The 24,806-nt window shown below is 34.8% G+C and overlaps 1 protein-coding gene and 1 long non-coding RNA gene across 2 annotated transcripts; one reads left to right on the top strand and one right to left on the bottom strand.

Moving 5' to 3' along the window:
• Positions 1–538: 538 nt before the first annotated feature.
• LOC132309471 (cellulose synthase-like protein G1) lies at positions 539–11,960 on the top strand. The gene is made up of 9 exons (XM_059807776.1): positions 539–1,159; positions 2,768–2,875; positions 3,136–3,264; positions 3,413–3,625; positions 3,791–3,890; positions 4,084–4,265; positions 4,374–4,721; positions 5,194–5,639; positions 11,789–11,960. The coding sequence occupies exons 1-9, from the start codon at positions 539–541 to the stop codon at positions 11,823–11,825; spliced, it is 2,184 nt and encodes a 727-aa protein (XP_059663759.1). The 3' UTR covers positions 11,826–11,960.
• An 11,015-nt stretch (positions 11,961–22,975) lies between these two features.
• LOC132306830 (uncharacterized) lies at positions 22,976–24,451 on the bottom strand. The gene is made up of 2 exons (XR_009482111.1): positions 23,698–24,451; positions 22,976–23,453 (listed from the first exon to the last, which is right to left on the bottom strand). It is a non-coding gene; the product is annotated as an uncharacterized LOC132306830 (long non-coding RNA).
• Between the last annotated feature and the right edge of the window lie 355 nt (positions 24,452–24,806).

The raw sequence follows: 24,806 nt of genomic DNA, 5'->3' as shown, positions 1-24,806 counted from the left end.
CCGAACCAAGTTCTTGCAAGTCAGGCCCAAGGTTAAAGAATGAAACTGAAAGCCTCCTGAAAGTAATTAGGCCCATAACTAGAGAAGCCCGGGGACTAAGCCCAGCATAGTGGAGCAGTTAGGAAGCTTTTAGAAAATTTGTAACAGTCTATAAATAGGCTGAAAATAGAAGGAAAAATGGGAGAAAATTCTTAAAGTGTAAAGATATTTTGTCAAAATAGAGAGAGAAATTTCGTGCATCTTCAAAAACAATGCCCATTTTTCGAGGGCCAATTAAATTAAAATGTGACCCGGTCAGAAAACTTTTATTTCGTGAACACATTTTTTAGTTTTTAAAATTTTGAGAACTATTTAAAAAAAATTGAATTAGCATGCATGATACTCGATCCGGACTCTCACCCGAGCACAAATATATCACAAATGCAAATGCAAATGTATATGCCACTTAATTTATTCCACAAATGTTTAAGCCTAGATAGCAACTCTATATATAGCATCTATTGTGTCCATACATATGAAGTACTATATGACAAGATAGATGGCCATGACCAAAACCACCTCTTCTGATCATCTTCTTCACACAACCACTGTACAACAACTCCGAACCACCATTAACAGAGCTCACATTCTCTTCCACTCCATTCTCATCTCCTTCCTGCTCTACTACCGTCTGTCCCGACTCTTCAACCCCCCAATTGATGATGATTTTCCCAGCACTGCATGGGTTTTCATGTTTGTTTCCGAGCTTATTATCTCCTTTATATGGCTCTTCACTCAGTCTTTCCGTTGGAGACTGGTTTTGAGGTCAGTCTCACCGGAAAGACTCCCCGGAGACAAAGCCTTGCCCGGAGTGGACGTGTTCATATGCACTGCGGACCGGAAAAAAGAGCCAACCCTAGAGGTGATGAACACTGTTATATCAGCTATGTCGCTGGACTACCCGCCGGAGAAGCTAGCCGTTTATCTTTCCGATGATGGCGGCGATAGGGTGACGATGAAGGCGATGGAAGAGGCGGCTGCATTTGCACGGCGGTGGGTTCCGTTCTGCCGCAAGTATGGTATCAAGACAAGGTGCCCGGAGGCTTACTTCTCGGTGTTTGCTGATGATGATTTGAGTATACGTGGTGCTAAATTTCAAGTGGAAGAAGAGAACATTAAGGTAGGTTCCTTACTTCAACTTGAAAATGATAAGTAGAAAAATGTTTTCCAAAAGAACAAAGAAAAAAAAAAAAGAAAAGTGAAATAACTAGAAAAAAAAAAAAAATTGTTAATATTAATAAATATTATTATAAAAAAAGAAGAAGACAGACATGTGCTGGATTGGATCGGTTCAACCATAAGACAACTAAGACTTTGTCTGAAGCCCCAATCGAAGAAGAGACTCCACATCTTATTATGTTAGGTAAATAATTTTTTCTGTGAATTAATTTGCTTCATGTATTATATTAATTACAGAATAAATACAAGTCTTTTCCTATTGGTTAATAAATTTTTTTTATATTAGTGTTCTATATATATATGTGTATATATATATATTAATGAATTATTTATGCTTTTTATTAATTACCAAATAAATACTACTACTCCTCTATCAGTCAATAATGAATTATTTATGCTTCTTATTAATTACCAAATCGATCAAAACAACTAGTATTGATCAATTTTTTATTTTATTTTATTTTTTTATCTTATAATTACCTTTTATTATTATTATTATATTTATTTTTATTTTCTTTCTCGCAATTAAGTAGGGCTCATTATCCGAAGGAGATTTTATTAAAGTTATATATATATATATATATATATATATATATATATGGTGCAGGCATAAATCCAACTGCTCTTAACTAAAAAACAAAAAGTGATCAAGTAGTTTAGAGTGAGAGATCACGGTTTAAAGTATTCAAATGCATATATGGACATACATGCCAACAAAAATGCGCATCATCTAGGGCTCTTAGACATGCATGCTAATTTTCGTGTGCTTAAGCCAAATGTCTTCGAAGCGATGTCATGCCAAATGTCTTCGAAGCGATGTCATGGCTTTGTTTTTTGGTTTATGGCCAATAAATGTGTGAACTTCTGGACCTTATAAAAAAAGATTGTTTATTCCTAGGCATGGTTTTCAGTGAATTTTAGATAAGACATTTTCATTCACGGATGAGGACACAGATTTTTTTTTTGTTCTTTCTTTCTCGCAATTAACTTATTTAATTTTTTTTTGAAAGGCTGAACAGATAAGAATAAAATATTAAAGATGGCGTACTTGATTATTAATATATTACCGTAATGTAGAACACTTTAGCAACCACATAATTTGGTTGATGTATAGGTTTTTAACATTTCAGTTCAAATATCAAGTTTGAATCCTCTCCAACCAAATCTTTTTCGTGGACTCACAACTTTAACACCGTGATTCTTCAACCACATCATCATTTATCCCCAAATATCACACGCCTAAGAATTAAGTTACATCCTTGCTAAAGCATTAATTTTTAAAGTAAGTGAGTAAAATAAATATTAGAATAAAAAAGTTTGACTTCCAACCTACCCTACATTATTGATACAATACCTTCTTTTTTGATAGGTAATGCATATCTATATCATTCCTTGTGAAATTGAAGAAATATAATGCAAATTAACTAAAATGTTTGATAGCAAATATAATAAAGGTGTAAAACAGTCACTCTTATTCTCCTCATTATCGTTTGGGACACCAGTTTGCTTAATTTAATTATGCTTTTGCATGTGGTTACACTAAATGCAGACAAGGTACGAGCAGTTTAAGAAATGTTTGGAGAGTGGAGGTGATGATGGCTTCTGCACTGAAAATGTCAACACAATCTCTGTCAACGGCCGTCCCCCGGTGATCCGGGTACTCTAGCTAATTCAATTCTTATTCATTTCATTTAATTATTTTTATTTATTTATTTTTCCTGCGACAGGTAAAGATTACATTTTTTTTATGGATATGAGAAAGATATATATACCCTACAATATATTCTATTCAAATTTTCTTTCTTTCTTTTTTTGGGATAGGTATGGATATATTTATGATAGAGAAAATTTGCAATGATAGATGAATGAAGATACCTAACTATATATGTATGTATATATATATATATTTTGTATCAGGTGATTCATGATAGTAGGGAGAATGAAGATGACGATAATGCAGCTAAATTGCCTCTCCTTGTTTATGTCTCTCGTGAAAAAAGACCATCTTATCCTCATCGTTTCAAGGCTGGAGCTCTCAACACCCTTGTATACAAACTCTCTCTCTCTCTATATATGCACAACACCCTTGTATACAAACTCTCTCTCTCTCTCTATATATATATGCACACACACACACACACACACACATATGTATGTTTGATAGTAATTAAATCGTTGAAAACCTTTATTGCAGCTTCGAGTGTCCGGAGTTTTTACAAATTCTCCATACATATTGGTTCTAGACTGTGACATGTACTGCAATGATCCAACTTCGGCTCGGCAAGCAATGTGTTTCCACATTGATGCCAACAAGTCTTCCTCATTAGCTTTTGTTCAATTCCCACAAATCTTCTACAATGTAAGCAAGAATGACATCTACGATGCCCAAGCAAGATCTGCTTATAAGGTACATATATACCTAACTATATAGACACACACTAATTAGATTAAAGTATTAAACTACGTACTAAATATATATATGCTCCAATGTTTTTACACATATATAACCTGCACTTTAAGTACTTCTATATGTCAACTAATTAATCAATTGAAATTTCGGATTAAATCCAAGACTAAATGGCAAGGTATGGATGGGCTTAGAGGACCTCTTCTATGTGGCACTGGATTCTACTTGAAGAGAATGGCATTGTATGCAAGTCCAACACAAGAAGGTACATTGATACTAACATGCATGCAATATTAATCAAGCCTTTGTGTGTAGTTAACCTACGCCAAAAATAAAGCATTTTATTTACTTGAAGTTGTTTTTCTAAACACTTTTTAAGCTACTCAAATTTAGTATATACCCTATGTATATATATAAATATAGCATACTAATTCTCAAGCTTGTCATCACCTGAGCAGACTCTTTCCTCCTCCAACCCAAAGTGAGTTTTGGCATCTCGGATAAGTTCATTGCATCGCTGCGTGGCAACAATGGGCAATATATTTTCAAGAAAGGTGAATCATCATCAGATGAGCTGCTAAAAGAAGCCCATTTTTTAGCTACTTGTGCTTTTGAAAAAGGCACGAAATGGGGGTCTGAGGCAAGTTTTAATTAAACATAAAAATTAATTATTTCTCATCATTTCCTTGCAATTATATATTCAGCATATTGACAATGTTTTAAATAAATCTTTTTTTTTTTTTTACAGATAGGTTTCTCGTATGAGTGCTTGTTGGAGAGTACATTCACCGGATATCTTTTGCACTGCAAAGGATGGACTTCTGTCTACTGTTACCCCAAGAGACCATCTTTCTTAGGTTGCACCACTATTGACATGAAGGATGCCATGGTTCAGCTTAGAAAATGGACTGCCGGTCTCTTCCAAATTGGTATCTCAAAATTCAGCCCTCTCACCTATGCAATGTCAAGAATGTCTATTATTCAAAGCATGTGCTATGGATACTTCACATTCCATCCCCTCTTCTCCCTCGCATTTCTGATCTATGGTGTCGTTCCTCAGCTATGCTTCTACAAAGGCATCTCTCTCTATCCAAAGGTAAGATATAACAACCAATTTTTAGGCATTAAAGTTTGATTTTAGAAATATAGTTAAACATTAATTAGGGCTTGCTTGGTTCAATTTTCTGAAAACAATTGGCTAAAACTCAAAAAGCAAAAAACAGAAAACTAGTTTTGAACAACTACAAAAGACTACTCTAAAAGAAGACTTTTTTATGACTGACGTTTCAAAGAAAGAAAAAAAATTCGAACCAAGCAGGCCCTTACTTCCTTGCTTCTTTTGGTAATAAATAACAGGATTTCAATATGGTACCTCTTGATTAGCGAAATTAAGGAACTAAACCATAACAAAGTGATTGCTTGTCTTTCTTCATTGAGCCTTTAATACAATGCTCACCACTTAATTAAGTATGCAATTTAATCTTAGAAAAAATCAGTATAATCCAAAATATGTATCTGTAAGTTGTAGTATTGATACAATATCTGTTTGTTTCACTTGTTGCCTTTAGGTTACTGATCCATGGTTCTTGGTGTTTTCGATTGTGTGGGCGTCCTCCCTATTGCAACATTTATATGAGGTGGTCTCTAGTGGGGGCTCATTGAGGACATGGTGGAATGAACAGAGAATTTGGATGGTAAAATCAGTCACAGCAACCTTATTTGGATGTCTCGACGTTTTTATGAAGTGGATTGGCGTAACAGGAACTGTTTTTAGGCTGACAAACAAAGTGATCGACAAACAGAAGCTCGAGAAATACAAAAATGGGAAATTTGATTTCAGTGGTGCTGAGCTTTTCATGGTTCCTTTGGTCATGCTAGTCACTTGGAACATAGCATGCTTCATGGGTGGAGTGAGGAAGATGTTGTTTGAGGGGGGTTTCAATGAGATGTTTGGACAATGTTTCCTCTCATTCTTCATCATAGCCCTCAGTTACCCTATAATTGGAGGGCTAGTGTCCCGAAAAGGCAAGGGCAGAATATGATCTTGTTAAGCCTTCCTTTAAGCACAGCAATGGTTAAATTCATTTGTGCTGACAAAGTGTTTTAAGTAGTTGTACTCGTTAATATCAATAATAGCTCTTCTTAGAGCATGCAAAAGAAAATGTAGAACAAATGATCTAGAAATTCAACCCACATCCTTAGTGCTCTTGTAGTTTATTGTATCTTTTATGTGGGTCTGAATTGGGTCATGGTGATTAATAGATTTGTATTCCTGTTCCGTCTTCAATGAAAATGAATGTTGGTGCCTATTCCTATGGGCTGATATGGGCCCAATTTTTTCCTTCTGAATTCTTAGTGAGTTCGTGAATTAGTATATTGGGCTGCTCTGGCCCATAATGATGGTCCATGATTTGAAAACATTCTTTACTCTATAACCTACTTTAATCAAGTACTTAGAAGTAACTACAGTAATGCCAATTACTCTGTAGAGATTGATTAGGTCAATAGAGATTGACTGAGTTAATTATTAGTCCATTGGAATTATGAAGAAAATGAGCCCAATAAATCTTTATTCCTAACCCAAAGTGATGATATATCATAAGAAAAAGGGTTAAATGCAAAAAATCTCCCTAAACTATTGCCATATTACAACTAACCCCCCTAAACTACAAAAAAAACCCTCCTGAACTAACATTTTATTGCAATTTAATCCATTCCGGCATGTGACCTAATCGGAAATAGAAAATGACCAATACAGCCCTTAATAAAACGGTGTAGTATTGGTCATATGCTGAGTTAGCTGAGTGATGTGGTAGATTGCAATCTCAACGACGAATAATCAAGTGACAACACTAACCCTTATCCAACCCTATCCCTTCGTACTGACCCACCTCTGCCATAACCCACCAAAGCTAGTCATTCTCTCAACTACTGCATTCACGCCATTTTCTTCACACCAAGCTCTGATAATCTGGGTAACTTAACATTTCTTGCTCAGTTGATCTGGATACGAAGTTTGAAGTGTTCTTCCATCAGTAATTCTCTCAACCCTAAATAATCATCAATGTGTTTTATACATTTGTGGAATGATATGACAAATTGTTTTAGAAAGAAATGAAAACCTATGTTTGTTGATTTTTTTACCCAAATTTGTTTTGGTTGTTGTGTTTTTACTTCTATAAATGAGTTGAGAAGTTCATTGTTGTCCAAAAACCTAAATCTATGAAATGAAGTTTGTCGATTTCACTTTTATACATGATTTATGAAGGTCTCTGTTGTATGTTTCAGAATGGCCGACCAACCCCTTTTATATTGTGGCTTTATATGCTTTGTTCTTTACTGTTAAAAGTTTGAAGATAGAAAAGTCGCTGTATGTATTTTTTTATTTTTTGTATCGATTGCATCAAACACTAAATATGATTGGGACCCTATATATTATCTTTTTGTTGTTATATTTCAATTGTGGTCCCTTATATTAATTAAAGCATTATATTTTGTAGTGGTCCTTATTCTGTATTCAAAGCTACTACTTGTAGTCAGTTTTCTTTCAATGGTGGTCCCTATATTTACTGGTTTGTCATTTATATGTTTTGTACACTTTGTTGTGTATTAAATTTGGTGATTATTAGTATTGAAGTGTCAAATAGTTCTCTTTGATCACTGTTCTTGTTTTATAATTAAATATATATTTTTTTATTGGTTATTGTAAATTATTGTTGTAGATGAATGTCCTTTACAACATTGAACTTCACCATGGGGGTGTTTTTGAGAAATCACATACTATGACATACCTAGGAGGAAGTATATCTGAATTTGACAATGTAGACCCTGACAAGATGTCACTTATTATGATTCAAGCTTTTGCTAGCAAGTTGGGATATGGGGTGATTAAAGAAGTTTTTTATAAAGTACCTTATTGTTAGTCACTAATTGACTCTAGAGGGGGGGTGAATAGAGTCAAGGGCCAATTTTTGTAATTTAAAAATATTAAATCTATCAGACTATTAATCACAGAGAAACTGAAATATTCAAGCAGTGTATGGCACAAGTAAAAGAGAGATAGAGATGAGAGATTGCAAACAATGACTCAGCGATTTAGCGAGGTTCAGAAACTCCTACTCCTCGGCTCAAGGTCCCCCTTGAGACTTCCCAAAATCACTAGAGCTTCTCCTTAATGGTGGAGAGCAAACCTTCAGTTTAAGCAAGACCTTGCTTCTCTTCCTTGCTAAGAGAACACCCTTCTCCTAGACTTTCTTGTGGGTCACACCAACCCTTTTACAATAACTTGAAAAGAAATGAATTGTACAATAAATCTCTCAAAGATAGAAGTACACAGTTCTGCTCACGACTATAGTAAAGATGAATATATATCTGAAGCCCAAAATTACTACAGTAGAATGAAATGAAGAGAGGAAATGAAAGCAGAGGGAATGAAAGCTCAACGAATGCTTCTTTAATGCTTTTTTTTAGGAATGGTAGAATGCTCTCTATGATTGTATATTTTTGATGCAGACCACCCTCTGTATTTATAGATAAACAATGGTCGATATAGCTGTTGCAGGTGGTTGGATAATAATAAATGAAAAAGTTTCCGTTGTAGATCAAAACCCTAGAAGGAGCCGGCTCTTTGCAAAAGTGGAGGGCGGCTCAATTTCAAATGGAGGCGGCTCCATTAGAAAAGTGGAGCAGGCTCTTTTTCTGAAAAGGAGACGGCTCAATGGAAAAGTGGAGCCTTCTCTAGATTTTTAGAGCCTTCTCTACTTTTTGTAGAGCCTTCTCTACTTTCAGTAGGAGGCTTAAAATGAATTCCAGTATGTTGTAAGGCTCATATGAATGTGTTAAAAAAAACCTAATAAGCTAATTTTATATTCTTTGAGAGATGAGATGATAATGATATGCATGAATTGTAATTTTGAGCTTCAAAATATATTCAACTAAACTTTGACATTGAACCTTAGTATCTCACCATCCTATCTACCCTTTTCTTCATTTCTTGATCATGATCGTCTAGGCTTGATGAAGATTTGCTGAAAAGCTTGAATGATCTTTGAAGACCGAGTTCTTCTTTATTTTCTTGCACTTTGATGCTTTTTTGAAATCATTGCTTGAGTGTTTGGAATGCTTGAAATGGAACTTCTAGCTCATCATTAAGGGTTGAATGATTGAACAACTATACTTCACTCAATGAAAATATTAGTACATAAACATCATTAATGGATTGTAATCATCAAAACATAAGATTGACCTTTAGATAGAATCCTTAGGCCAACAATCTCCCCTTTTTTGATGATGACAAAACATTGATGTGTTTATAGTCAACATGGAGCATATTTTGAAAATTATATCAAACTTGTTCAATAGCAATAATTTTAGCATATAAATTTCACAGACATTTTTAGAAGACTCCCCCTATCAATATGCATCTATCAAGATACTACTTAAAAAAAATAGAATAGCACATTAGCATGATAATACATCTTTCTCCCCCTTTGTCATCTCAAAAAAAAGTGAAATGAATAGATAAAGAAAAATTACTGGCCATTTCAGAAAATATCAGAGAAGAATGAATTAAAGGGCAAAAGATAAGCAGAAATAACATTTTATAGATAACAGAAAGAGACTGTAAATACAAGTACCATATGACAGATAAAGGCATAATTTATAAAACACAGAAAAAAGACTTCTTTAAAGCAAATAAAGCTAATAAGAGCACACAAAAGAGGGTGTGAAATAGAGAAAAACAGTTCTAAGGAGAAGAGGGTCCAAATTGGTTTCGAAATTCTGTAAAATCCTCATTAAGATGAGCGATTGCCATGTGCATTTCGTCAAGTTGAGTTTGTTGTTTTTCAAGAGTGGCTTGGTTCTGACGAGCCCCTTTGAGAATTTCCAACAAGAGAGCACGATTGGTACTATTTTCAACTGGAACTTCCTCATTTTCATCATCATTATCACTTTCATGGTCGTCTTCATCCCCATCATCAACATCCTCAATCTCTTCTCCTCTAGCTCGAGCCTCTTCTAACCTTCGTTGCCTAGGATAAAACCACACTCCATTGTAATCCCTTTTGAGTCCCATTGACGCAAGATTTGAGGCAGTGCGAATGTGTCTTAGCCCTGGTTTGACTGCTTCACGACTATCAAGCGGAACCTTTTTAGCCATAAATATGTGAGAGAGAACCATGGGATAATATAGAGAGACCTTTTTCTTTCTTTTGCATGTAAGAAGGTGATGAAATATGATGTATGCAAGATCAAAGTGCTTGCCATTTAAGACACACCAGATAAGAAAGACGTCCATGTGGGAAACTTTGGATCGACTGCCAGATTTGGGAAGAATAGAGTACATGATGATCTTGTGAATCAGCTGAGCTTCCATAGTTAATTGTTTGGTGTTGACTTCTCTGGTATTTGTTACATTTGAATCATAACTCATTTGCCGAATAGCTGCTAGTTTATCAAAACCTTGTCCTTTAAACCAGTTGAAATGAGAATAGAATTAAATTCCATCCATAGACGGAAGATGAAGGATTCGAGCAATGCTGTTTGTATCAAGGTGAAAATATATTCCAGCCACATAGCAGTTAAGTTTTTCTTCTCCAGGCATTTCTTCAAGATGAGTGTAGAATAACTTCACTAATTTTGGATAGTAACTTTCATTCATTCCAACAAATGATCCAAGGCCAATTGCATCAAACAATCTATAGGTGTTGAGATGAAGATCATGGAAAATTGTGTCAGACAACACCATTGCTGTGGCCACTTTTCTATGCTGAAAGAATTTGTCATATATGCTTTTGTATGTAGGATTTTTATATAGCATGGTGGCAGAGATTTGAGGTGGAGGAGGATTTGGTTCACTAGGGCCTGATTCATCATTATGTTGAGTAGACCGTTTTTGTCCACGAGAGGGATTCTTTCTACGTGAGGATGAAGCCGTGGACATTTCTAGAAATTAAACTGAAATAACAGAGGAATTCTTTGAATAAAGATTCAATTTAAAAGGCAATGAAAAATTCAAATCACAAATAAGTTTAGACAGAGGATTAACATTGGAAATAATAAAACAAAGTGAACCAAGGAAAAGGCCCTAGTTAAAGTTTCACATTTAGTTAAAAAAAAAAATTATCTAGATATAAAGAACCAAACTGGAATCATAATGGAGGATTCAAATTTAAATTTAAATGGAAGGATATGGAATTTTGACAAGATAGTGCATGGAACAATCCTAATCCTAAAATGTGTGCTGGATAAACCCCAAAAAAAATACATAACATGCTCAGGGGATTGAGATAAAGATAAACTCATCTTAAGAGTAGGAGTTCAACAAAGTTATGAAATGTACTTCCCAAATGAACTATAGACATCACATGAAAGAAAAAAAATATTCAAAACAAAAAAAAAATATTCAAAACAAAAGAAAAAAAAAATTGGTTTTGATAACAAAATTTATGTAATATCTCAAAATTTGATCAATAATGAAGCAGTAGATTAAATAGAGCTAAACTGATAGTTTAAGTATAAAATTTGAATAGCAGAACATATAGTAAGCAATTTTCTTAGGATGATTGACCCAAAAAAAAAAAATAACAATAGTGAATATGAGGGTTTCATGAAGGAAAATTTAAAGGAAATGAACCAAAAAAAAATTGGATAGCTGAAATTATGAATTAAATGTGAGATCATTTGCAATAATGATTAAATTTGAGAGGAAGAGACTTACAGAACACAATGCCCAAAGAGAATGGAGAAGTACCCTAGCCGAAGAGCTCTATGGAATGAAGTGTTTATGCCCAAAAGAGATACTGCAGAGGCTTACAACAACCTACAGTTCAATTGCTTGACAGTCTGAGACATTGCAATGTTGGGGATTAATGGAGTATTACTATCAGTGGAGGCGCCCAATAAAGACTAGAGGAAATCGCCCAAAGCATGATGGAGTCTCCAAAAGCTTCTGGAGGAAATCTGTTATAACCTCAAAATGAGGAGATGCAGAGACCAAGGCAATTGATGAAGGAGCCGGCTCATTGAGAAGTTGGAGCCGGCTCGGTAAAAGGATTTGGAGCCGGCTCTTATGAAATGTTGAGCCGGCTCATGGAGAATTAGGAGCCGGCTCTTGAAAGTTACTTGGAGCCGGCTCTTCAAGGATATAGAGACGGCTCAGAGAAAAAAAAATAGAAAAGAAAGAAGAAAAAAAAAATAAAAAAAATAACAGCCGGCTCAAGGAAGAAATTGGAGACGGCTCTAAAAAATTTTTGGAGACGGCTCAATAAATTTTTAGAGCAGGCTCAATTGTCTGCAGAGGAGATCCCGAGAGTTAAAAAAAATATAGCACTAAAGGAGCCGGCTCTACCTTTTTCTAGAGATGACTCTTCCTATTTCAATTTGTATGTAGGTTGGGGAGCCGGCTCTTGTTTTTATAGAGCAGGCTCTTTTTTTAAAAAAAATTGAGATCCCGAGAGCAAGCAATGTGATATCATCTGTGGAGACTACTCTACCTTGTGTAGAGACGGCTCTATTTCTTCCAAGAGACGACTCTTTTTCTGAATGAAGCTGGCTTTGCTGCTGCTTTGCTTTACTGCTGTATTTCTTCTTCTGAGCACATTCCAATTTCCCTTTTAAGCAAGCAAAACCTATCTTCTTGGAGTGGTTTTGTAAAAATGTCAGCTAATTGTTTCTCCGTATTGACAAACATAAGTTCAATGTCGCCCTTAGAGACATGATCCCTAAGAAAGTCGTACCTAATTTCTATATGCTTTGTCCTAGAATGCTGAATCGGATTTTTTGAAATACAAATTGCACTTGTATTATCACACATTATAGGAATATGATCAAAATGAAATCCAAAGTCCTCAAGTTGTTGCTTAATGTAAAGCGTTTGAGCACAACAACTACCGGCTGCAATATACTCGGTTTCCGCCGTTGATAGAGCGACAGAGTTTTGTTTCTTACAGGACCAAGAAACCAGTGATTGTCCAATGAAGTGACAAGACCCGCTAGTGCTTTTTCTATCAACTTTGCATCCTCCAAAGTCAGCATCCGAGTAACCAACAAGTTCAAATGATGTATGTCTAGGATACCAAAGACCTAAGAATGTAGTATAACTTAAATAGCGAAAGATGCGTTTAACAGCACATAAATGAGATTCTTTAGGGCAAGATTGAAAACGAGCACATAAGCATACACTAAACATGATGTCTGGTCTGCTAGCGGTTAAATATAAGGACTACCAATCATGCCTCTATATTTTTTAATATCCACATTAACTCCCTTTTCATCCTTGTCAAGTTTCAAAGAAGAGCTCATTGGAGTAATGGCATGTTTGACTTCCTCCAAGCCAAATTTCTTTAGTTAATCCTTAACATACTTAGATTGGCAGACAAAAATACCATCAAGTGTTTGTTTAATTTGCAACCCTAAGAAGAAGGTTAGTTCACCCATCATGCTCATTTCAAATTCATTTTGCATACAAGAGGCAAGCATTTCACATAAAACACTATTGGTTGATCCAAAGATAATATCATTAACGTAAATTTGAATGACCAACAAGTTGCAGTCAATGGTTTTAGTGAAAAGAGTATTGTCAATTTTACCTCGAATGAATCCATTAGCAAGTAAAAAATCACTTAGTCTTTCATACCAAGCTTTTGGAGCTTGTTTCAAACCATACAATGCTTTTGTCAATTTGAAAACATGGTTTGGACAACTATAGCTTTCAAAACCAGGAGGTTGCTCAACATACACTTCTTCTTCAATGAAGCCATTTAAGAAAGCGCTTTTTACATCCATTTGATATAAATTAAAGTTTTTATGAGATGCAAATGCAAGGAGCATTCTTATAGCTTCAAGTCGAGCTACGGGGGCAAAAGTTTCCTCATAATCAATTCCTTCTTCTTGATTATAACCTTGAGCAACAAGCCTTGCCTTATTTCTTACAATTGTTCCCGATTCATCCTTTTTATTTCTAAACACCCACTTTGTGCCAATGACAGTTTTATCTTTAGGTCTTGGAACCAAATGCCAAACATTATTTCTTTCAAATTGATTAAGTTCTTCTTGCATGGCCAAGAGCCAAGATTCATCATTTTCGGCTTCAAGAATATTCTTTGGTTCAAGTTGGGAAACAAAAGCTACATAGTTGCAAATATTATTTATTTGAGATCTAGTACTTACACCTTTAGATGGATCGCCAATAATTTGATTTATTGGATGATTGGACACTTGCTTCCAAGCCTTAGGAAGAGTATCTTCATGAGAGTGACAATCTTTTGGAACATCTTTGGAGTGATCTTCAATAGACGAACCATTTAAATCAAGATTTTCAATGTTCTTTTCAAGCTCAATCACATCTTCATTATCATCCAATGAGCACCTAAGAGGGGGCAATGGTGATTCATCAAATACGACGTGTATAGATTCCACAACCACTAGTGTTCTTTTGTTGAACACTCTAAATGCTTTGCTACAAGTTGAATAACCTAGAAAAATACCTTCATCCGATTTAGGATCAAATTTTCCTAGACTATCTTTGTCATTTAACACGAAGCATTTACACCCAAAAACTTTAAAGTATCCAATATTTGGCTTCCTTTTGTTCCAAAGTTCATAAGGAGTCTTATTAAGAAGTTTTCTAATGATTACTCTATTTATAACATAGCATGAGGTACTAACGGCTTCGGCCCATAGAGTTCTAGGAGATTTATATTCATTTAACATAGTCCTAGTCATTTCTTAGAGAGACCTATTTTTCTTTTCAACTACTCCATTTTGTTGAGGAGTTCTAGGAGCAGAAAGATTATGATTGTATCCATTTTCATCATAAAATCTTTCTGCATCTTGGTTATCGAACTCTCTTCCTCTATCACTTCTAATGGACTTAATCTTACACTCTTTCTCATTCTCGACTCTCTTACAAAATTTAGCAAAGATTGCATGAGCCTCATTTTTGTGTGTAAGGAAAAATACCCAAGAGAATCTAGAGTAATCATCAACGATGACAAAGGCATAGAGTTTTCCACCAAGACTAGTAGTTCTCTCTGGACCGAATAAGTCCATATGAATTAATTCAAGTGGCCTTGTAGTTGTTATGTCCTTTTTCCTTTTAAACGATGTCTTAATTTGCTTACCTATTTGGCATGCGCTACAAGTTTTATCTTTAGAAAAATTAGTCTTTGGGAGGCCTTTGACTAATTCATTTCTAGATAGCTTTGAAATTAAATCCATACTAGCATGACCTAACCTTCTATGCCACAACCAACAATTTTCATTTGAAAATACAAAACACTTGACATCTTGATCATGTAATTCACATAAAAGCAAAGTATACACATTACCATTTCTTAGAGCATGAAAAACTTCATTATTATCCTTTTTGACAATGCATTTATACGATTTAAACAAAACATCATATCCTTTATCACATAGTTGGCTAAAACTAAATAAGTTGTGTTTTAAGCCTTTAACAAGTAAAACGTCATCAATAGTCAAGGAAGAGGAGATACCAATAGTTCCAATGCCAATGACCTTGCCTTTTGAGTTGTCACCGAATGTAACATTTCCTCCTTTGTGAGGTTTGATAGAGCGAAATTTTGATTGATCTCCCGTCATATGTCTTGAGCATCCACTATCAAGGAACCATTTGTCCTTGGATGAATATGAAGACTTCACGCAAACCTACAAAATGAATTTGAGTAATCTTCTTTTGGGTCCATGAGAGTTAGTAAGAAGCACATAAGTTCCTTTAACAACCCAAACCTCTTTTGTCCTACATGGCCTAATAGGACAATGATTGATTTTATGTCCTATCTTTTTACAGTAATTGCATGTTGGACTAAAGGAGAAATTTTTAACAAAGTAATTGTTCAAGGGCTTTTTCCTTTTTAATAAACATGAATCTTTGTTATGAGGATCAAATCCAAGCCCATCCTTAGCATAAGTATTTCGTTGCTTTCCAAGAATGATGCTTAAATTCTCTCTGCCTTTTGTGAATTTGGCTAAGGTTTCAACTTGATCCTCAATAATGACTTTCAATGATTCATTTTCAGAAATTAACTCAATTGAGGCTGCTTCTTTAGCTAATTCTTTTTCCTTTTTCAAGGTTTCATTTTCAAGTTGAGATTTTTCAAGGTTTTGAGAAATGATAAGCTTTTCTCTTCTAAGGCTAGCACACTTTTGAACCATTTTGCCTAATTCATCATGTAATTCTTTGAAAGCATCTAGCAAATAATTGTGTGCGTCAACTAATTCATCATATGAAGTTTCTAAATCAAATGAGTCATGATTAGAATTTACCTCATCTTCATCGGCCATGAGACAAAGATTGACCAATTCATTGAGTTCATCGTCACTTTTGGATCCATTTGAATCATCATCTTTCCATGTAGCTCACATGGCTTTGCCTTTCTTTTTCCTTTGCTTTTCATTTTTGTAGGCAAAGCAATCGGATTTGAAATGTCCCGGTTTTCCATAATGAAAACATGTAGGTGCTTCTCTTTTTCCTTGCTCACTTGATGCACCATTTCTTTTGAAGTTGTTACTCTTTTGGAATTTTTTCATTTGAAGAACTCTTCTCACTGTCTTGGTAATGAAAACAACTTCTTCTTCTTCTTCATCATTAGGAGCTTTATCAATTGTGACTTCTTTCGCAGAGGCTTGAAGAGCTATATCCTTCTTTTGAGCTTCTTTGTCTTCATCTTTATCATTCATCTCTAACTCATAAGCCATTAATGAGCCAATAAGGTCATCTATGGGGAGTGTATTGAGATCCTTGGCCTCTTGGATGGCGGTCTTCTTGGCTTCCCAGTTTTTAGGCAGAGACCTAAGAATTTTTCTCACATTGTCGGACGATGTATATGATCTTCCAAGAGCGTTTAAAGGATTCACAATGTTAGTAAAACGAGAATACATTTCACTAATAGTTTCTCTGTTGTTCATAGTGAAAAGTTCATATTTATGGACAAGCATATTCATTTTGGATTCCTTTACATGACTGGTCCCTACATAGGTAACTTCAAGTTTATCCCAAATTTCTTTGGCTGTTTCGCAATCCGAAATTCTATTGAATTCGTCTTTGCTTAAAGTACAATAGAGATTGGTGATAGCCTTGACATTACATTGTACAAGCCTATGATCATTTAGGGTCCATTCAATATCAGGTGTTGGAACAGTTTCACCATTTATAATTTTGGTTGGAACGTGGTCCCCTTTTTCTGTGGCTTTCCAGACATCTATATCAACACCTCTTAGAAATGCTCTTATTTTGATCTTCCAGTAGTTGTAGTCATTTCGATCAAACCAAGGAGGTTTATTGTTAGATTGACCTTCTTGATGAAAATTTGTATTGGCCATGGTCGTTCTCTAAGATGGTTAGATCTTTTTCTAGAGATTAGGCTCTGATCCAATTGTTAGTCACTAATTGACTCTAGAGGGGGGGTGAATAGAGTCAAGGGCCAATTTTTGCAATTTAAAAATATTAAATCTAACAGACTATTAATCACAGAGAAACTGAAATATTCAAGCAGTGTATGGCACAAGTAAAAGAGAGATAGAGATAAGAGATTGCAAACAATGACTCGGCGATTTAGCGAGGTTCGGAAACTCCTACTCCTCGGCTCAAGGTCCCCCTTGAGACTTCCCAAAATCACTAGAGCTTCTCCTTAATGGTGGAGAACAAACCTTCAGTTTAAGCAAGACCTTGCTTCTCTTCCTTGCTAAGAGAACACCCTTCTCCTAGACTTTCTTTTGGGTCACACCAACCCTTTTACAATAACTTGAAAAGAAATGAATTGTACAATAAATCTCTCAAAGATAGAAGTACACAGTTCTGCTCACGACTATAGTAAAGATGAATATATATCTGAAGCCCAGAATTACTACAGTAGAATGAAATGAAGAGAGGAAATGAAAGCAAAGGGAATGAAAGCTCAACGAATGCTTCTTTAATGCTTTTTTTTAGGAATGGTAGAATGCTCTCTGTGATTGTATATTTTTGATGTAGACCACCCTCTGTATTTATAGATAAACAATGGTCGATATAGCTGTTGCAGGTGGTTGGATAATAATAAATGAAAAAGTTTCCGTTGTAGATCAAAACCCTAGAAGGAGCCGGCTCTTTGCAAAAGTGGAGGGCGGCTCAATTTCAAATAGAGGTGGCTCCATTAGAAAAGTGGAGCAGGCTCTTTTTCTGAAAAGGAGACGGCTCAATGGAAAAGTGGAGCCTTCTCTAGATTTTTAGAGCCTTCTCTACTTTTTGTAGAGCCTTTTCTACTTTCAGTAGGAGGCTTAAAATGAATTCCAGTATGTTGTAAGGCTCATATGAATGTGTTAAAAAAAACCTAATAAGCTAATTTTATGTTCTTTGAGAGATGAGATGATAATGATATGCATGAATTGTAATTTTGAGCTTCAAAATATATTCAACTAAACTTTGACATTGAACCTTAGTATCTCACCATCCTATCTACCCTTTTCTTCATTTCTTGATCATGATCGTCTAGGCTTGATGAAGATTTGCTGAAAAGCTTGAATGATCTTTGAAGACCGAGTTCTTCTTTATTTTCTTGCACTTTGATGCTTTTTTGAAATCATTGCTTGAGTGTTTGGAATGCTTGAAATGGAACTTCTAGCTCATCATTAAGGGTTGAATGATTGAACAACTATACTTCACTCAATGAAAATATTAGTACATAAACATCATTAAAGGATTGTAATCATCAAAACATAAGATTGACCTTTAGATAGAATCCTTAGGCCAACACTTATGAGCTGCAAAACTTTAGAGAAGTCAAGTGTGACTTAGATGTTTTTAGAATGTTTTATGACCATGAAGCCCATAGGGTAACCAATAAAATCAGGTTGTACATTGTTACACCTATATTGAATAGTGCAGAAAATGAGGATGACTTCATGCAAGGGATTGAAAACTCAGATGAAGTAGGGTGGGAGTATGCACTACATGAAATAGACACAATTGCTCCTGTTCAATCAGATTATGGTCCTGTTGATGATTTGGTCAGTCTATGTGGCTTTGATGATAGTGAAGAAATTGATTCAAGTTTTGTATACAAAGACTTTTATCCTTTAAGGGATCTGGGGGAAAAGGAACTTGAATTAGGTATGAAGTTTGGTTCAGCTGCAGACTTCAGATTGGCACGTAGAGAATTATGTTTGCAGAAGAAGTTTGATATTAAGTTCAAAAAAAAAATGATGGAGATAGGGTAAGTGCAGTGTGTAAGGCTGATTGTGGTTGGAAGATACATGCAAGCAAACCAGATGGTGAAAACTGTTTGGTAGTGAAAACATACGTCTCAGAACATACAAATTGCCTCTGGTTTAATAATAATGGACAAGCCTCATCTTCTTTTTTAGCAACCAAGTACTTAGAACACCTGAGATTGAACCCCAAAATGCCTTTAGATTCACTTAGAACCACTATTGTAGTTGATTTGGACATTAATGTGTCCAAACACAAAATGTATAGGGCAAAGAGAAAAGCATTAGAAATGATTGAGGGGAATGAAGCAGACCAGTATGCAAAAATGAGGGATTACTGTAGTTTGATTCTTAAAACCAATCCTGGCAGTGTTGTTAAGATAGCAACTGATCCCACTCCTATTGAAAATGTTAGGAGATTTCAGAGAGTTTTTATCTGTTATTCTACAATGAAAATAGGTTTCAAAGAAGGTTGTAGGCCACTAATTGGTGTGGATGGTTGCTTCCTTAAGGGACCATATGGTGGCCATCTTTTGAGTGCTATCTCTACAGATGGAAATAACCAAATGTTCCCAGTTGCATATGCAGTAGTGGAGGCTGAGACAAGGGATTCTTGGTAATGGTTTGTGGGAGAACTGATGGATGTTGTAGGGCTTTACTATGGTATCACATTCATATCTGATAGACAAAAGGTTAGTATATTTCATATGTTTGCTTAGTAATTTGTTAATATTTTACAATCTTGGAATTTAATTATGTTTTGTTTAAATTATGGTTATCACTTAGTATGTTTGTTGTTTTGTTTGTAATTCAAGGTTTAGTAGACACATTTTAGAACATCTTGCAAGGGAGTGATCACATGTATTGTGTGAGACACCTGTATGAAAACTTCAAGCTCAGGTTCAATTAGTTACAGCTGAAAATTGAGTTATAGGAGGCTGCAAGGGCATGTACAGAAGCTGATTTTGAACGACATATGAGAAATATTAGGTAGATAAATGTTGAAGCACATGATTGGTTGAGAAATGTCCCACCTCATTTGTGGTCTAAGTCAGCCTTCAATTTTACTTCAAAAAATGATATGGTGATCAATAATATGTGTGAAAGTTGGAACTCAGTTATTCTTAAAGCAAGAGACAAACCAATCATGTACATGCTGGAGTGGATCCGGAGGCATCTCATGCTAAGGTTCCAAGTTAAGAGAGAGTGGATGGAATCACAACCTGGCTTATTATGTCTAGAAATACAGAAGCAATTGAACAAGGTGAAACAAGCAGCTAGAATTTGTAAGGTGCATTACGCTGGTGAGAACAAGTATGAGGTTCAATGCTATGGAATTAGTGAGGCTGTGGACCTTAACCATAGAAAATGTAGCTGTAGGGTTTGGAGTTTGATTGGTATCCCTTGCAAACATGCTGTAGCATGTATATTTAGCAAGAGAGACCAACCTGAAACATATGTTGATCAATTCTATCATAGGGAAACTTACTTGAGGTCATATGCTGGGTTAATCATACCTATTCCTATGAGAAGTTTGATGAAAACATACCCTATTAACCCTTTGCTTCCACCTTACTTTAGAAAACCTACTGGTAGACCAAAGAAGGCTAGAAATAAGAAAAATGATGACCCCAAGAGCTCAACTAAACTTTAGTAGGTCCAAGGAAAGTCTGAAATGCTCAAAGTGTAAGGAGAGTGGTCACAATTCAAGAACTTGTATGTTACCTGAAACATTAGTCATTGAAAAACCTCCACCAAAAAGGGGAGGTAGACAACCAATTCTTGGCAGAGGAAGAGGAAGAGGAAGAGCAAGGGGAGAAGTGGTTGGTATTGGTGATGGTGAAGTGGCAATAAGGGGAAGAGGCAGAGGAAGACTAAGAAGGGGTAGAGGAAGTGAAGTTCCAAGTATGGTACCTTCAAATCAAGAGGTAAAGTTACTTAATAATCATAAAGCATATCTTGAAGTCAATTTTTTTTTTTCTTTTTTCTTGGGATTGCATTTACCTCACTATTGCTATTGACTTTCAATTTTTAGGTTCAAAATATAAGAATGTCCCAGCTAGAATCAACTCAAGCATCATCTTCTAGGTATTGCAATTTTTGTTTTGTTGAAGCGAATAATGATTTTTTATAAATTACAATAAATTCCTATGTATTGACAGGTCAATGATGGATGGTAGTGAGTATGCATGTTGGTAATTCTGATGGTTACAGCTTCTGGTGAATATATATATATATATATATTTTATTTTATTATTATTATTTTTTTATGTTCATGGTTCCCTTGCTGTTGGAGGTGGTTTTTTGGCTGATGTTGATGGTTCCCAGTTGCTGTTGGAGGTTATTTTTTTTGCTGATATTGATGGTTCCCAGTTGCTGTTGGAGGTTCCTTTTTTTGTTGGTGTTGATGGTTCCCAGTTGCTATTGGAGGTTGTTTTTTTTTTTTTTTTTACTGGTGTTGATGGTTCTAAGTTGCTGTAGGAGCTTACTTTTTTTGGCTTTTGTTGATGCTTCCATGTTGCTAAAAATCTTAACAATTTAGAGATGGGATTAGATTAGTATCTATGAAATTAAAGAACTTATTTGTTTCTTTTATATCTGAAAATCTTCAAGTTTCTCTTGTTGCTACTGCTACTATGACTAAAGAACTTATTTATTATTTTGTTCACTGCATCATTATAGTTGTTAAGTGTTGTGTTATGTGATCTTAAGAATTTTATTTAACTCAAGTGGTGCAGCCTATTATTTGGGATGTAATTACATACCTGAATATTACTCTTGCTGATTTTTTTAATAATTTTTGGAGGTTAAAATATTTCTTCTGAAGTGGAGGTTACATTTGTTTGGATTGATTTTTGTGGTGTCCCTTGAGGGAAAGGGCAGTAACTTCCAGGTTTAGGTTTTGAAGTTCAGGTTTAGGTTTTAAAGTTCACGATTTTGTTCAATTTTGGGGAAGTAATTTGAGAGTTTGAAGACAGGTGCAGTCTTGTAAGCAGATTTGTTTGCAGTCAGAATTGTTCTCTCTCTCTCAAGTTTATATTCTGGTTCTTTGCAGTTTGATAGCAGACTTCTTGTTGAGGATTGTTTGTGTTGTGTTGACAGTTTTGTTTGTCTTGATAGAATAGTTGAGGCTTGGAGAAGCTGATGTTTTGGTTTTTTCCTTGGGGTTCTTGAATAGATCAAGTGGAGCAGGGCAGATTGGATTGTTTCTTTTGTTGCTCTTGTATTGTTTGTATATGCTTTGTTTCTCTTAAGGTTATGTCGTTTTTTTGATTTATATTGGAGTTTATTCTCCTATTATAATTGTACTCTTTGAAAAATTTTATAAAAAAATCCCATTTAGACTGGTAAAAGACTTTGTGCAATGGATTCTACCTTTATCATGTTTAATGAGTGTGGGTTTATGATACCCAAACAAGTACATGAGAAAATATATATCTGATATTTAGCTTGTAGAATCGATGCACTTTTTATGCTTCAGTTATCTGATTTGTGATGTTATTTGGGTTTTGTACACAGGTAGATTTTAGGCTATTTGATTTGATTTTAGAAATGCTTTTTTCTAAAACCTATATGTAGGTTTGTGTGCAAGAACTATGGGAAATGTTAGAGCATTCCCTTCTCTATCTCTCTTCTTCTTCTTTTTTTTTTTTTTTTTTTTTTTTTTTTAAACTATGAAACAAGAAGTATCTTGTTTATAACTATGGAACTATTTCAGAAAGCAGATTTTTGTAGTGATCTTTTTCATGCCATTCTCCTAATAACTTTTTGTAGAATTAAAATAGTTCTTAAAGAAGTTCTTTCAAATCTCATTGGAACTAATAGAACAGCTGTGGTGGGAATCTTTTGCCTAAATATACATAACAGATTTTTAGTAAAAACTATTTCATTTTAGCAAGAGTGTTGACGCCATTCATTTCTCAAATTAGGTCCAAGTAAAAATGGGTCTGTCTAATTATCCTACTCTAGCTGAAGAGGGAGTGCTAATTGTAATCCTGGTAAACACGGCCTTATCAATTTCCATTGTCAAAGACATAGTCCTTCATGTCATTGTATTGGGAAACAATTTGTCCATTCATTCTCTTATTTAATTATTTTGTCCATTCCATAAACAGAACAAAAGGGAAGCAATTTGTAGCCATATACATCAAAGGAAATTAATCATCAAAATATTACAAGAACTTGAAGACCCTGAACAAAAGTTACAACACAACCCAGCTCCCAAAATAGACCCTTCAATACACAACCTTAACTTCCACAACACCATCTTCAACACACAAGCTGAACTCTCAAAACAGAAAATTCACTTTAACAAAAGGGAAGCAATTAGAATTACAACTGATAACCCAAACAAATACAAGCTTGCAACAAACATTAACTTGGCAATTGAATTGATGTCAGTCATAGGTGCTAGATGAGGAACTGGATGTGCTTTATCTTCATTTGCTGTAGTAGTTATTGGATTATTCCACCATACAAAAAAATTACAGATTTCATCTTTGCACTTGATTGTTTTTGACTCAGAAATGAATATGCCTGCCCTTTGGTCACAAAAACATTTTCTGTTCCAAAAGGGACCCCTTCGATGGGAAGTACGGGTCGATGATACAAAACTCATTCTCTGCAAATAACATCACATAAATATAAAAATCATGCCTCAATACATATATATATATATATATATATATATATATATATATAATCACAAACACACACAAACACACATATATACATAGACACACAGACACACACACAATATATATATATACTGAACATTCATAGCCCAAGCAATTTCTGGATTTTTTCGAAGACAAAGGCCACACATAAACTTTCATAGAAATAAAGAGATGAATACAAACCCTTACCAAGAACCTAATCAGTGTTTCCAAAGATGAGGCCAGACATGAAGCTTGACTGATTTTGGGAACAGAGGTTCAGGGCAAGCAAATTTCTTGATTTCGAAGACGAAGGCCACCGCCACAGATGAACATTCAAAGAAATAAAGAGATAAATATAAACCTTTACCAAGAACTTGATCGATGTTTCCAAAGACGAAGGCCACAGATGAAGCTTAACTGATTTTGGGAAGAAAGGTTCTATCAATCTAGGGCAAGCAAATTTCTTGATTTTTATTAGAAGGCTGTGTTTGGTTATAACGTTATACGCTGATATAGGCTGACATATGACCGTTTGGTTATAACGGTAACAAGTAAGGGCATTTTTGTCCTTTTATGTGAATAAGGGTTTTCTGGTCTTTTATTTTACAAATCTACATCACGTGATGACATATGCCATTTTTTACGGTCAAAGTTGCCGGATTCCTGCTGGATGGACTCATCTGTAACAAATTGAATACTTCAAGGGGTTAGTTGCAATTTTTGTAGTTTAGGGGGGTTAGTTGCAGATATGTCAATAGCTTAGGGGTTTTTTTTTTTTTTTTTTTGCATTTAACCCTAAGAAAAATGATTTTTACACCAAATATATAGTTGCAGTGAATTGTTAGGCGTATTCTTTTAATTGGTCAATTATGCAACAAATAAGAAAGTGAAGCCATCCAGTTAGTTGTATTTGGTATAAATAGCCAATTAAAAATTATTCAGTTAAGCAATTTACTCCAAATGTTCGATCGGTTTGAGTATACTACTCTATATCAGAATATATATAACTTTAGAAAGAAAAAAAAAATGACTTGCATATATTTTTTTTCTTAACCCAAAAAAAGGCCTTGTGCTATATCTCATCATGGTTCCGTAAACAAAGTTTAGGGTTTTTATCACAAGGGTCACAGGATGATTCTAAAGAGCAAAGAAATTCAAAGAACAAAGGAGAAGGAGATCTTGAAGATTCAACCTCTACGCATCTTCATTTTTCAAGATTGGAAGTAGGGATTGAACATAATCTCTAGAGGTATAAGGATTTAAAATCCTTATAAATATATATAGTACTCATTATATATATTCACATATAAAGTTGT

Source organism: Cornus florida, unplaced genomic scaffold, assembly GCF_030987335.1.
Source record: "Cornus florida cultivar Cherokee Brave unplaced genomic scaffold, ASM3098733v1 CherokeeBrave_3.0.0_Hap2_Chr05, whole genome shotgun sequence".
NCBI lineage: Eukaryota > Viridiplantae > Streptophyta > Magnoliopsida > Cornales > Cornaceae > Cornus > Cornus florida.
The sequence above is the reverse complement of the archived record's forward strand: the minus strand, read 5'-3'. Positions and strand labels throughout refer to the sequence as shown.

Coding starts and splice junctions, on each gene's coding strand:
- LOC132309471 (XM_059807776.1), top strand. CDS start 539: ATGGCCATGACCAAAACCACCTCTTCTGATCATCTTCTTCACACAACC. Junction 2,876..3,135: donor GCCGTCCCCCGGTGATCCGG/GTACTCTAGCTA, acceptor ATTTTGTATCAG/GTGATTCATGATAGTAGGGA. Junction 5,640..11,788: donor CCTATAATTGGAGGGCTAGT/GTCCCGAAAAGG, acceptor GACGGCTCAGAG/AAAAAAAAATAGAAAAGAAA.